This window comes from Babylonia areolata, chromosome 10, assembly GCF_041734735.1.
Source record: "Babylonia areolata isolate BAREFJ2019XMU chromosome 10, ASM4173473v1, whole genome shotgun sequence".
Taxonomy (NCBI): Eukaryota; Metazoa; Mollusca; class Gastropoda; order Neogastropoda; family Buccinidae; genus Babylonia; species Babylonia areolata.
The window spans coordinates 14,818,686-14,830,444 of NC_134885.1; the positions used below are offsets into that span (position 1 = coordinate 14,818,686).

The following is an 11,759-nucleotide window of genomic DNA, read 5'->3' on the forward strand; positions in this document are numbered from 1 at the left end:
GTGCTAGTTCAAGATAAGTTTGAGTGTCAGAAAAATACCTAGAAATGTGACAGTCTGCGTATGATATACTACAGTACCATCTAGAGTAAACACATGAAGTTTTTCGGGACCATATCCCCAGTAAAAAGCATCATGCTCGTTTTTTCCAGTTACAAGGTTCGTCCATTTTCTCTCATGAATTTCTTAATTTCATCAATTTCGCGGTGTGTGTGTGTGTGTGTGTGTGTGTGTGTGTGTGTGTGTGTGTGTGTGTGTGACGTGTTATTAGCACTTTGAGAGATTTGAAATCGCTGTACAAATGTACTATTATGCTGCTGCTGCTAATGACGAAGAAGACACAAAGTATGCCGTATAATAAATGTTGGAAACATTTGGAAACAGCAATAAACGTGTGCTGTTTTTCCAGTGGTTTTCATATCAATTGTTAAAGATCTAAAATAGAGCACAGAGACAACAAGAGCAATGTCATAACCACTAACAAAGACAACTGGCGTCTTGATTACCAGCAGAGAGAACAAAAGCGACGCCATAATCACTGTTAGATATAACTGTGACATCATCAACACTAACAGAGACAATTGTGACGTCATTTTCACTGACAGAGTTAATAATTATGTCATACTAACAAACAAGAACGACGTCACAATCACGAACTAGTAAGACAACAGACAACAGTGGTTACATAGTTACCGATGCAGACAATGACAGCAGCACAACGACAGCAACAGCATCACCCACCACAACCACCAACAACGACAGCAACAACTGTGTGTACCCACCATCCACTCTGACCTGGCGGGCAGAACAGTCCTTACAGCTGACGATACGTCTGGTCTCCGCCTGCTTCCAGTCGAAGTCCGTGGACAGGAGCAGCACCTGGTCACCTGTATCACCAACAGCCGTCACCTGTATCATCCTTACAGCCGACTGGTTAATGCGTTGGACTTTCAATCTGAGGGACGTGGATTCGAATCCCAGTTGCTGTGCCAGGTCAACAGATCCGCAAACCTGGTAGTAACTGACCCCTCATTCGTGTGTATATACGAAAGAATAAGACTTAACACGCACGTTAAAGATCTCATGGTTGCCTAAATGGCTGGGTAAAAAAAGCCACGCACATAACTCACTAAGCGTACATGTACATGAGTGAACGTGGGAGAAGCAGCCCACGAAAATAGAAGTAAAATCGTCTTCGGCATGTCCCTACTAACGTCATCATGACCATTATCCTTGTCACCACAATCCGTCAAAGATGTAGACTTCAAAAAACTCATTCGAGTTCATTTTACTGTAAGTTCGATATTCTTCCCTTTAAGTCTTTTTTTTTTCCAGACTGATGGCGAATAATTGACTGTGCACGAGCGAACTGTCGAGTGTGCTTGTTTATTCAGGTTTAATAAATGCAACGCTCTTGCGCTCGTTAGTTTAGATCTGGCTTCGAATACATTTTGGGATAACGTCCTCGTAGCTGCATGACATAAAACACTTGTTAACGCGACATGAAAAGGACCATAAAACGAAAATAACCTGACGCAGTTTGACTAGCTATATTCATCTATTTATATTTGTTGCTTTATCCCCCAGCTCAGCACTAGGGGCAGAATGAGGGCTGAAAAACTGTAAACATATAAACTTCACTTGACAAACTCTAAAGAGTTCAGAACAATGCTGCTCGACCTGTTTCCAGATCCTCCAAATTTTAACATGTTCCTCTCTTAACTGGCTGGCTGTTTCAAAAAGAATTAAAGACCAGTTTTCTGCTCTGACGTTTTCCGCCATCTCACGCTCTGGCCCTCCCTGGCTCTCTGACCTCCCTGAAGTGCACATTCCAACTTGTCACCTTCGTTCCGCTTCTGATACAAAGCTGTTACAAATCCCAGTGATAGAGGAGCAAAAGGGTCAAAGATCTTTCTCTTTCAAGGCCCCCTCATTGTGGAACAAACTGCCAGAGAATTTGCGACATTCTGCCTCGCTAAATTCCTGTAAGCCTGCTCCGAAAACCTCTTTTCCAACAATTTTCTAGTGCTGGTCTTGGTTTGATCTTATGCTGAATGGTTGCTTTATAGTGGGGAAGCCATTTGTCATTTGTGTGTGTAGTGGGGTGCTTGCGGGTGTGTGTGTGTGTGTGTGTGCGTGCGTGCGTGCGTGCGTGAGTGCGTGTTGCAAGAATGTGTTTTCTGCATTGTGTCATGGGCGGGTGGGTGGTTTCCAATGTTCAGTTGCGCGAGTGTATTCTGCCACGTCTCTCTCTCTCTCTCTCTGCGGTTATGGATGGGGGAGGGGTGTGGAGAGGGGAACTCAATGTTAAGCGCTTTGAGTAGTATCTCTGGAAAAGCGCGCTGTATAAATTTCCATTATTATCATAATTGAATATCGATCCCGTAGAACCTGGATGAAGCTGGCAAAGAAAATGTTGCTCAAGAACTCTCTGACGTTGACTATTCCGTCAATTTATTGCTAGAGGATTAAAAAGCAATAAGCATAATTATACATAAAACACAACATTACATAAGATAACGAGCATATAAAATCAAAAATTACAAACGGGCACCTTATACGTCTTAGATGCAAAAAACAAAACAACAACAAAATATTAAGACAAACAATGACAATAATAATAATGATGATGATGATGATGATTTCTTAGAAAGAAAGAAGTTGAGTGAACAAGCAAAAAGAAAATAAGAAAGGAAGAGTCAACAGAAAGAAAAGGAAAACGCCGGACTTAAAGAGAGAAATATAAACGGGTACATTTTGCACATTGTAATGACTAAGTATCAATATCAGGTAATTATGAAAATGTAATATTTCATGTGCATATGGTTCTAGAACTAATTCCCCACAAAAGCTACCGGACATGTTCTGACCCCTTAATGATAAAAACCCTTCTTTTATTAGTCACTGCCTTCCCGTCGCAAGGCAGTCTGGGCATCCCCTCTAACACACATCTCCCAGACTCTGTGATAGATAGCCTTCTTCATTCTGGAAGACTCCAATCTGAACTTCATAATGCAGAAAGGAATACACCTAACAGAAACAAAACCGAGTTAGAGTATGTTTTGCGTGAAAGATATCACGAAAACACGACACATTATTCCAATAGGTGGGGATACCACTTACACTGAAAGAGCGCTCGGCATCCCACAGGGGCATAACTCGCTACTTGCATACACAGTGATCAATCTATGAAGTTATGGGGCTTCGGCTTGTTGCCTTACACGAAAGACTAGCAGCCGGACTAGGACTACTCAAAGTCCAGTGAAGTAAAGGGATAAAACGTGTGGTCCTTGCTGGAAATTAAACGAGTGACCCTCGCTTGCTGGCCCGGCATTCTATCCAGCTGTGCCAACGCTTCACACGTGGGCGCGTCTTGTCGACCAGTACAGACAGACAGACACGGCGACCCCAACACGAGCTACTGTACAGGCAGCCGTGTACTGACTGGGATACGCTTTTACATGGAGGGGTGGCCTAGCGCAAATGCACCCGACTAGGAAGGGATTTATTCACGGGTTCGAGTCCATTCTTTTTTACTCCCTTCCTCCCCCCTCCACTGCTGGTTTGGGTGCTGGTCATGTGGATGAGACGATAAACCAAGGTCCCGTATGCAGCATGTACTTCGCGCACGTGAAGAGAACCTACTGCAACAATATGGTTGTCCTTGGCAAAACATGTCCAAAAAATCCACTTTAACAATAAAAATACACTTTCAGAAACATTGTTGCCAATGCGCTGTGGCGACGCACTCTCCCCGAGAAAAGCAGCCCGAATTTATCTGCTGTTAGAAAAAACCTAACCTAATCCAATACAATACAATACAATATAATACTACGCTTCACCCGTCGACGTGTGTTGTCACGGAGGCAGACACATGGAAGGCAACACGAGCTCCTACATAGGGAGCTGTGAACAGTCTGGTACAGCGACCTACCCTCTCGCCAGTTCTCCACTTCGTCCACGAGCGTGAGCTTGGGAAAGGCCATCTCGGCGTTCAACACACGGAACATAACATCCTTCACCGTCTCATTCGCTGCCACCTGCAGACAGGCGTGACAGTCCAGTTGGTTAAAACGTTGGATTTTCAGTCTGAGGGCCTAGGTTCGATTCACTGTCATGGCGCCTGGCACGTTAATTAAGGGTGGATATTTTTTCGATCTCCCAGGTCTACAGATGTGTAGACCTGCTAGCGCCTGAACCATCTTCGTGTGTATATCGAAACAAACATTAAAGATTCCGTGTATACGTCAGCGTTTAATGGGTTCCAAAAACAAGGACACACAATGCATGTACACCCCTCAGAGTATGACTGCCTTTATGGCGTGGTAAACCCGCCATTTCATACAAGTGAAGGCAGGTGTAGCAGCCCACGAAAAACTATCACCTGCCCAATTCTTAATGTTGACTGCCGTAAATACAGGACTGTCATTCTGGACAAAAGGATGGTGAAAAGATGTCTGCATATATAATCAGAATGTTCATCAACGAAATTAACGCGTTCGCACAGCGAAGAGAACATAGTCCACTTGAGTTTTCATTACTCTCTCTCTCTCTCTCTCTCTCTTACCCTAAGGCTGATGTGCATCAAACCAGTTCTGAGTTCTGAGTTCTCTCTCTATAAAAGATAATGTAGATATTTTGTTATGTGGTAACTTAAATGGCAGAACGTCGAATATTTTGCCAAATATTCAGGATCATTTGTATTCCTCCGTTTTTCATAAAACGAATTATGAAATGCATTATGTCAGACAATCAGAAGACTCAGTTCTCAATTCTTATAGTAAAATGTTATTGAATTTATGTGTTGCCTTTGACTTGTATATATTAAACGGCGTATGTAATGGTGACCTTCAGGGAAACTACACATACGTTTCAAATTCAGACAACAGCGTAAATGATTATTTTTTGGCTTCTGAATGTCTATTCACCACAGTACAGGATTGTTGTCGATTGTATGTACGAGAAAGGTTTGAATCTGATCATCAACCTCTTGAATTGTACTTTTATTCGAAAAATGTAGTTTCTTGTGATCATTCATTACAAAACGATCTTTCGTTTAGAGAAAAAATGTTTGGAATCCTGAACATGCACAATAATACTGTAACAATATGCAGTCTGTAGATACAAAGAAAACCATGAACTATGCTGTTAGTTTGATAGATGTTGATATTGACCAAGCAGTACATGTATTTAATAGTTGTATAACACAACAAGCTGACTGTATGAAAAAAAGAATTAACATCGACAAGAAAAGGTTAAATGAATGGTATGATGTAGAATGTAAAATGTTTAGACAAAATGTCAGAAGATTATTCAGAGTGTCTAAAGAATCATCAAAGAAGGAAGATAATGTAAACTTTTGTAAAGCTAGAAGAGAATATAAACATTTATTGCAGAGAAAAAGAAAATATAACCAAGTTATTTTGGATCAGCTGATTTTATCTGTTGATGACCAAAGAGATTTCTGGCGAAACATGTGCAATATTTCAAATAAAAAGGTTTATCAGTCGAATAATATTAACGTCCATGATTGGTTTGTTCACTTTAAGAATAATCCTGAAAACGAATCTGGTGAATGTGAAACTTCATGTTTAAACAATGATACAACCGATGACAATGATTATGACAATGAAGATGAAAATAACTATATTTTGAATAGACCTATTTCAAAAGAAGAAGTGTTAATTTCAATTAAGAAATTAAAGTGTGGTAAGGCAGCAGGTCCTGATGGCATTGTTGGTGAATTGTTTGTTAATGCTAAAGATGATGTAACTCACTTTCTTGTTAGATATTTCAACAAATTATTTGACACAGGCAAGTATCCTGAAAACTTGAAAGAATCTACCATTCTCCCCTTGTTTAAGAAAGGTTACATAAATAAACCTAATAATTATAGAGGTATTTCCTTGCCAGACGTTAGTAGTAAATTGTTTAGCTCTGTCATAAACGCAAGACTGCAAGAATGGGTTAATATGAACAACATCACAGGGGAATACCAGGCTGGCTTTAAAAAAAATTATTCGACAGTTGATGACATGTTCACCTTACTTGCATTCATTGAAATACAGTTCGCTTTTGATAGAAAATTATACGTAGCATTCATTGATTTTGAAAAAAAAGCATTTCACTCCATATCAAGAAAACTTCTGTGGCCTGTTTTGTTAAAAAATGGTATCAAAGGTAAACTATTTCGATGTGTTAAACTATGTATGACACTGTGAAAGCTAAAGTTCGACGCGGCACCCAGTTTACTGGATATATTAATTGTACGAATGGTGTAAAACACGGAAATGTTTGTAGTTCCATTCTCTTTCCATTATTTATAAATGAACTTGCTTTAGAGATCATTGATAATGGCAGACATGGTGCAAATTTTAGTCTTGAGATGATTGAATAGTTTATTCTTTTTTTTGCAGATGATATAATTTTGTTATCAAAAACTGTGATTGGCTTGCAGAAGCAGTTAAATAACCTTTGTAAAGCTGCAACCCAGTTACAGCTAAAAGTTAACATGTTTAAAAGTAGTATTATAGTGTTTAGAAAAGGTGGATTTCTAGCTGCTTCGGAGAAATGGTTCTATGATAAATCTGAAATGTCTATTGTTAATTGTTACCGATATCTGGGGATATTATTTTCCACGAAATTAAGTTTTAGTCATGCATTTTTAGCAAGTAGATGAAAACGGGTTGCATTCAGCATTTTGTGTAAATTGTACAAACTCAACAATAACTCAATTAAATTACTTTTTGAAGATATTTGATGTGGAGATCCAACCTATCCTAATGTATGGCGCAGAAATATGGGGTCTGGAAAATGCCGCATCAGTGGTAGAGAGTGTTCACTTGTTTGTATTAAAAAAAAGTATCTCGGTGTGAGTGCGAGAACACCAAATGATTTAGTTTATGGTGACCTAGATTGATTCCCTTTGACTGTGAATTCTTCTGTTTGTTGCATTAGATACTGGTTAAGGTTGACATGAATGGACGAACAGAAATTACCTTTTAAGGCATATAACATGTTGCTGAGTTTAGCAAACAAAGGAAAAAACAATTGGGTTTCAAAGGTTAGTGATACATTGTATACTTATGGTTTCATGTATGTATGGGAGAACCAGTTCTGCCATCTACAGTCGACAAGTCTTTGTTTCAATATTTTCAAAAAAGAACTTATACAACCCACACCTTGGTTCTTATAGCCAAAAGATGATTAAGTCGGAAATCAGAAGGATTTCTGTAATACGAGGGTCATTCAATAAATAAGGTGAATTTTTCGGTATAAGGACTTCTAATACAGATAAGAGCTTACTTTTTTTTCTTTTCTTTTTTGTTGTTTTACTTCTTTTTCACATGGATTTAATTTGTTTTGCAGATTAAAAAAAACTTTGAGAGTTTTGGCGATTAACAAAGATGGCCGACCAAGAAGCATACTCCAGGATTGAACAGCGGTCAGTTATCAAGTTTTTGGTTGCTGAAGGGTGCAAACCAGTTGAAATTCATAGGAGAATGTCAACTGTGTATGGTGCCACATGTTTCAGCCGAAAAAATGTCTACAAGTGGGCTAAATTGTTTAAAGAAGGACGGAGCAGTGTTGAGGATGAAGACAGGCCTGGAAGGCCTGGAGCGACTGGCTGAGACATCAGTCCAAAGATTTTTACGCTGAGGGAATACGGAAGCTTGTGCACAGATGGGAAAGTGTGTGACAGTGCTGGGAGACTACGTTGAAAAAGAGAGAAAAAAGTAAGCTTCTATCTGTATTAGAAGTCCTTATACCGAAAAATTCACCTTATTTATTGAATGACCCTCGTATTTAGGATGTATGAACTGGTGTCTCAAGTCCTCAAAAGAAATGGACTTCAACATCAGTTGCATTCATGCACAGTGGACATTTCATTGTATTTACAGTATATTTATTATAACGAAGACGATGCACAGCTAGGGCAGAAATACCAAAACGAAATCTTGTGAGAGCGTATCTAATAAATCTATTTATATCCATTATCAAGTAAGGCTCTAATTCGTGAGATGACTTAAATTTCCATGTTAACAATAGTAATAGTTTTTTTTTAATATAGAAAATTTAAGTCATCTACATCCTAAATATTACAGAAATCCTTCTGATTTTCGACTTAATCATCTTTTGGCTGCTAGAAATGAGCACACAATTCGAAATCTTGCTAATTACATATACAAAGCATTTAAAATAAGAGAGATTGCTGTATCTTGAATACATATATGTATGTTTATGTGTGCATGTGCATGCATTTGTGTACCAAAGGTTGTGATTATTTCAGTGTATATGGGTTCCTGTATGCAGGTACGCGAGTTTAGGTGAATACTTATATGTATGTATACATACATATATATATGTGTGTGTATGTATATGTGTATGTATATGTATGTATGTATGTATGTATAGTGTGTGTGTGTGTGTGTGTGTGTGTGTGTGTGTGTGTGTGTGTGTGTGTGTGTGTGTGTGTGTATCTCGGTTGTTGTTGTTTTTGTGGGGGGTTTTGTTTTGTTTTTTGTTGTTGTTGTTGTTTGCAATTTCCTCGTAATTTGAGTGTGTGTGTATATGGGAGATAAGATTTGCATATATTTATATTTTGCGATTTCTTTTTTTTGCAAAATATCGTGTACTTATTATAGTTCACAACCCCTTCAAATGAGGCTTTGGCCTTACTGAATAAAATTCTTATTCTGATTCTGATTCTCTCTCTATCTCTCTCTCACAAACACACACACGCGCGCGCGCGCGCACGCCCGCACGCATGCACACACACACACACACACACACACACACACACACACACACACACACACACACACTAAAACGTGGTTTTGGCGTGGGTGTATGTTTTGTTCTATTTTGGGGGGCATGCAAACTGATTGGAAGTGCTAAGCAAAATTGCTTGAAGGATGTATGCCTGCTGTCCTATTTAATCGAAACAGCACCGCACTCTTATTTGTCCAAATGTTAATTGGTTACTGTTCTTGTTTATCATAAGAAAAATAACTCTGTTTGTTGTACATTGTCAGTTAAATCATATAAATAAACAAAAAACAAAACAAAAAACCCAAAAAAACACGAAAAATAAAATAAAATGAATGAATAAATAAATAGATAATAGATAATAATGAATAAATATGTTTCCATACCTTACGTACATAGACAGTCCTGATTTATACATAATCCAAACTTCAAGTATTCTGCACATATTCAGTCCAGCAGTTCTTATACAAAATATTGTCAGTTGTATTGTAGCACAGCACACTAGCAGTATGAAGAAAGAAGCACACAGATGACCCCTACCCGTCCCTCCAACTACCTCCCTGTGCCATGCTCACTCATTTCATGCTCACTTTCAGAAAAAGATAAGAGAGGTTGTAAGCCCACGATTTTTCGCAATCTTACGATTTCTCTCACTTTGAGAGAAATCATGGGATTGCGAGAAAGTGTGGTCGTACCCCTCCCACGTTTTCACTCAACCCCCACGAATTCTCACAATGTGTGAGAAAGCGTGGAACGTCCTCGTTATCTTTATCAAAAATATTTCCTTTATTATCGGAGTCTTTTCTCAATGCAAAAATTAGAGAAGCATGAGAGAGGGGAAAAGAAAAGAGAATGACAATGACGATTATGCTAATGACTGTGGCGTTAGTGAAGACATCAACAGTTATGACACTGAAACTGACACTGAAACACATCTGTATATTGTATTTCGCATAAGATGGATTACTGCAATGCATCGTCCTCAAATTCAACATCGGAATCAATAGCAAACAACGAAATTAAGGCAATGTGCGTAACTCAAACAGGAATATGATATAATATAATATAATATAATATAATATAATATAATATAATATAATATAATAAGACTTGTACCAAATCTTTCCCCAGGGATGTTGGGAATAACACCAAAATGATTCAACTCTCTACATAAATGTGATAGAAATAAAGGTGTTTCATAATGATTTACCGTCACATGTAGGGAGCGCGAAAATGAACCAATAGTTTTGATGTTTGTTGTGATGCAACCGTTTCTGTCACATTTATCTAGAATGTTCCTCATTTCATCCTTGCTCATTTGTTCAACTGTTTGTGTCAGTTTCCTTTCGCATGCAAGACTGCACTGCAAATAGAATCTCGTTTTCATAGCAGAGACCCAGAACATGAAAATATCATTTTAATATAAAACAAACAGAGTGAAAGAAAAGAACAAATGAACCAGCCAAGTAAACACACACACACACACACACACACACACACACACACACACACACACACTCACTCACTCACTCACTCACTCGCTCACTCACTCACTCACTCACTCACTGACATACACATACATTCACACTTCTTTTTTTTAACTAGTACTGCGCTATCACCTTCACCGACTATTGTTGATGTCTTCGCTAATGCCACTGTCATTGTCATGATCGTCGTTGTCGTCGCCCACCAATTCTTGTTTCTTAATATGTCTCTCATTTTTCTTTTAGATTTGCATCGGGTAAAGACAATAACCCAACTCCGATGACAAAGGAAATATTTTTGATTAAAATTAGGGGGACTTCCGACGCTTTCTCCGACACTGTGAAAAATCGAAATTGAGAGAAAACGTGGCAGGGGAACGACCACACTTTCTCGCAATCCCACGATTTCTCTCGAAGTGAGAGAAATCATGGGACTGTGAGAAATCGTGGGCTTACAACCTCTAGTTCTATAGGCCTATAATCGGTTTGGCAGTCATACAAAGCCACGTTCACAAACACAGCTACTTTCAGAACCAACATTCTTTAATGATAATGTTAAAATTAAAGCTTCATGATAAATTATAAACAATGGATTCTTAAATATGTTTATTGCACTTTTTTTGACAAGTGACTGGACTTTCCTCAAAAGAGACGAGTTTAACAGGAAATATGGAATGAATGTACATTTTATAGCAGTTGATAGCTGCAAAATATCCATGACAAAATATATACAACACAGACAGTTGAGCATGCCAGACACTGTACACACAATACCCCCAGTATGTTGAAAATAATATATTCGGTTCCTGAAGGAACTAGATTAATCTGTGACATTCTTACATCAGACAACAGACTTCCAAATTCTTGCCTAGAATGGTCTGAAAAATTGGAAACAGAAATTTCGTGAAAAAGTGCATTTTATAAAATTAGTAAAATTTATGATATTGAGTTGAAATGGCTTCAAGTGGGTATATTACATAGAATACTTTGAGCAAATATTACTTTGAGCAAATATTATTCTGTAAGAAAAGGGCGCTGTGAATAATAATTATTGTGATTATTGCAACAATGAAAAGGACAATATTGAACACATATTTTGGAGATGCGAACATTCAAAACTCTTCTGGCAAAGGTTTGAAGAATTACTGAGGGTGAAATTTGTAACGTGTACCAACATAAACATAATTGAAAGCATGCGACTGTTTGGAATTGTTCAAAATGTGTACATTGACACAGTATTCGACTTTTTGATACTGCTTGAAAAATTGTACATCTATAAATGAAAATTTTATAAATGCAGACCCATCCCAACAGCTTTTGAAAGATACCTTTCCTGACGCTCTAAGATAGAAGAACACAATGCAAGAATATAATGCAATGTACATGATTCTAAAACAAAGTGGCTGTCTTACAACACATTAATTACAGAAGTTTCTTAATACAATAAAGATAGAACAGTAACAATAAAAAACATGTCTCAAAGTACTGTCCAAGTACGTTATGTATCTG

The 11,759-nt window shown here is 38.1% G+C and overlaps 1 protein-coding gene across 1 annotated transcript in view; it reads right to left on the reverse strand.

Moving 5' to 3' along the window:
* The window catches only part of LOC143286665 (cell surface hyaluronidase CEMIP2-like), a 104,366-nt gene that overhangs the window by 79,470 nt on the left and 13,137 nt on the right, over window positions 1–11,759 (reverse strand). Inside the window, 2 exon segments of the mRNA XM_076594301.1 lie at window positions 780–884; window positions 3,932–4,037. Of these exon segments, the coding sequence (XP_076450416.1) occupies window positions 780–884; window positions 3,932–4,037 (211 nt within the window).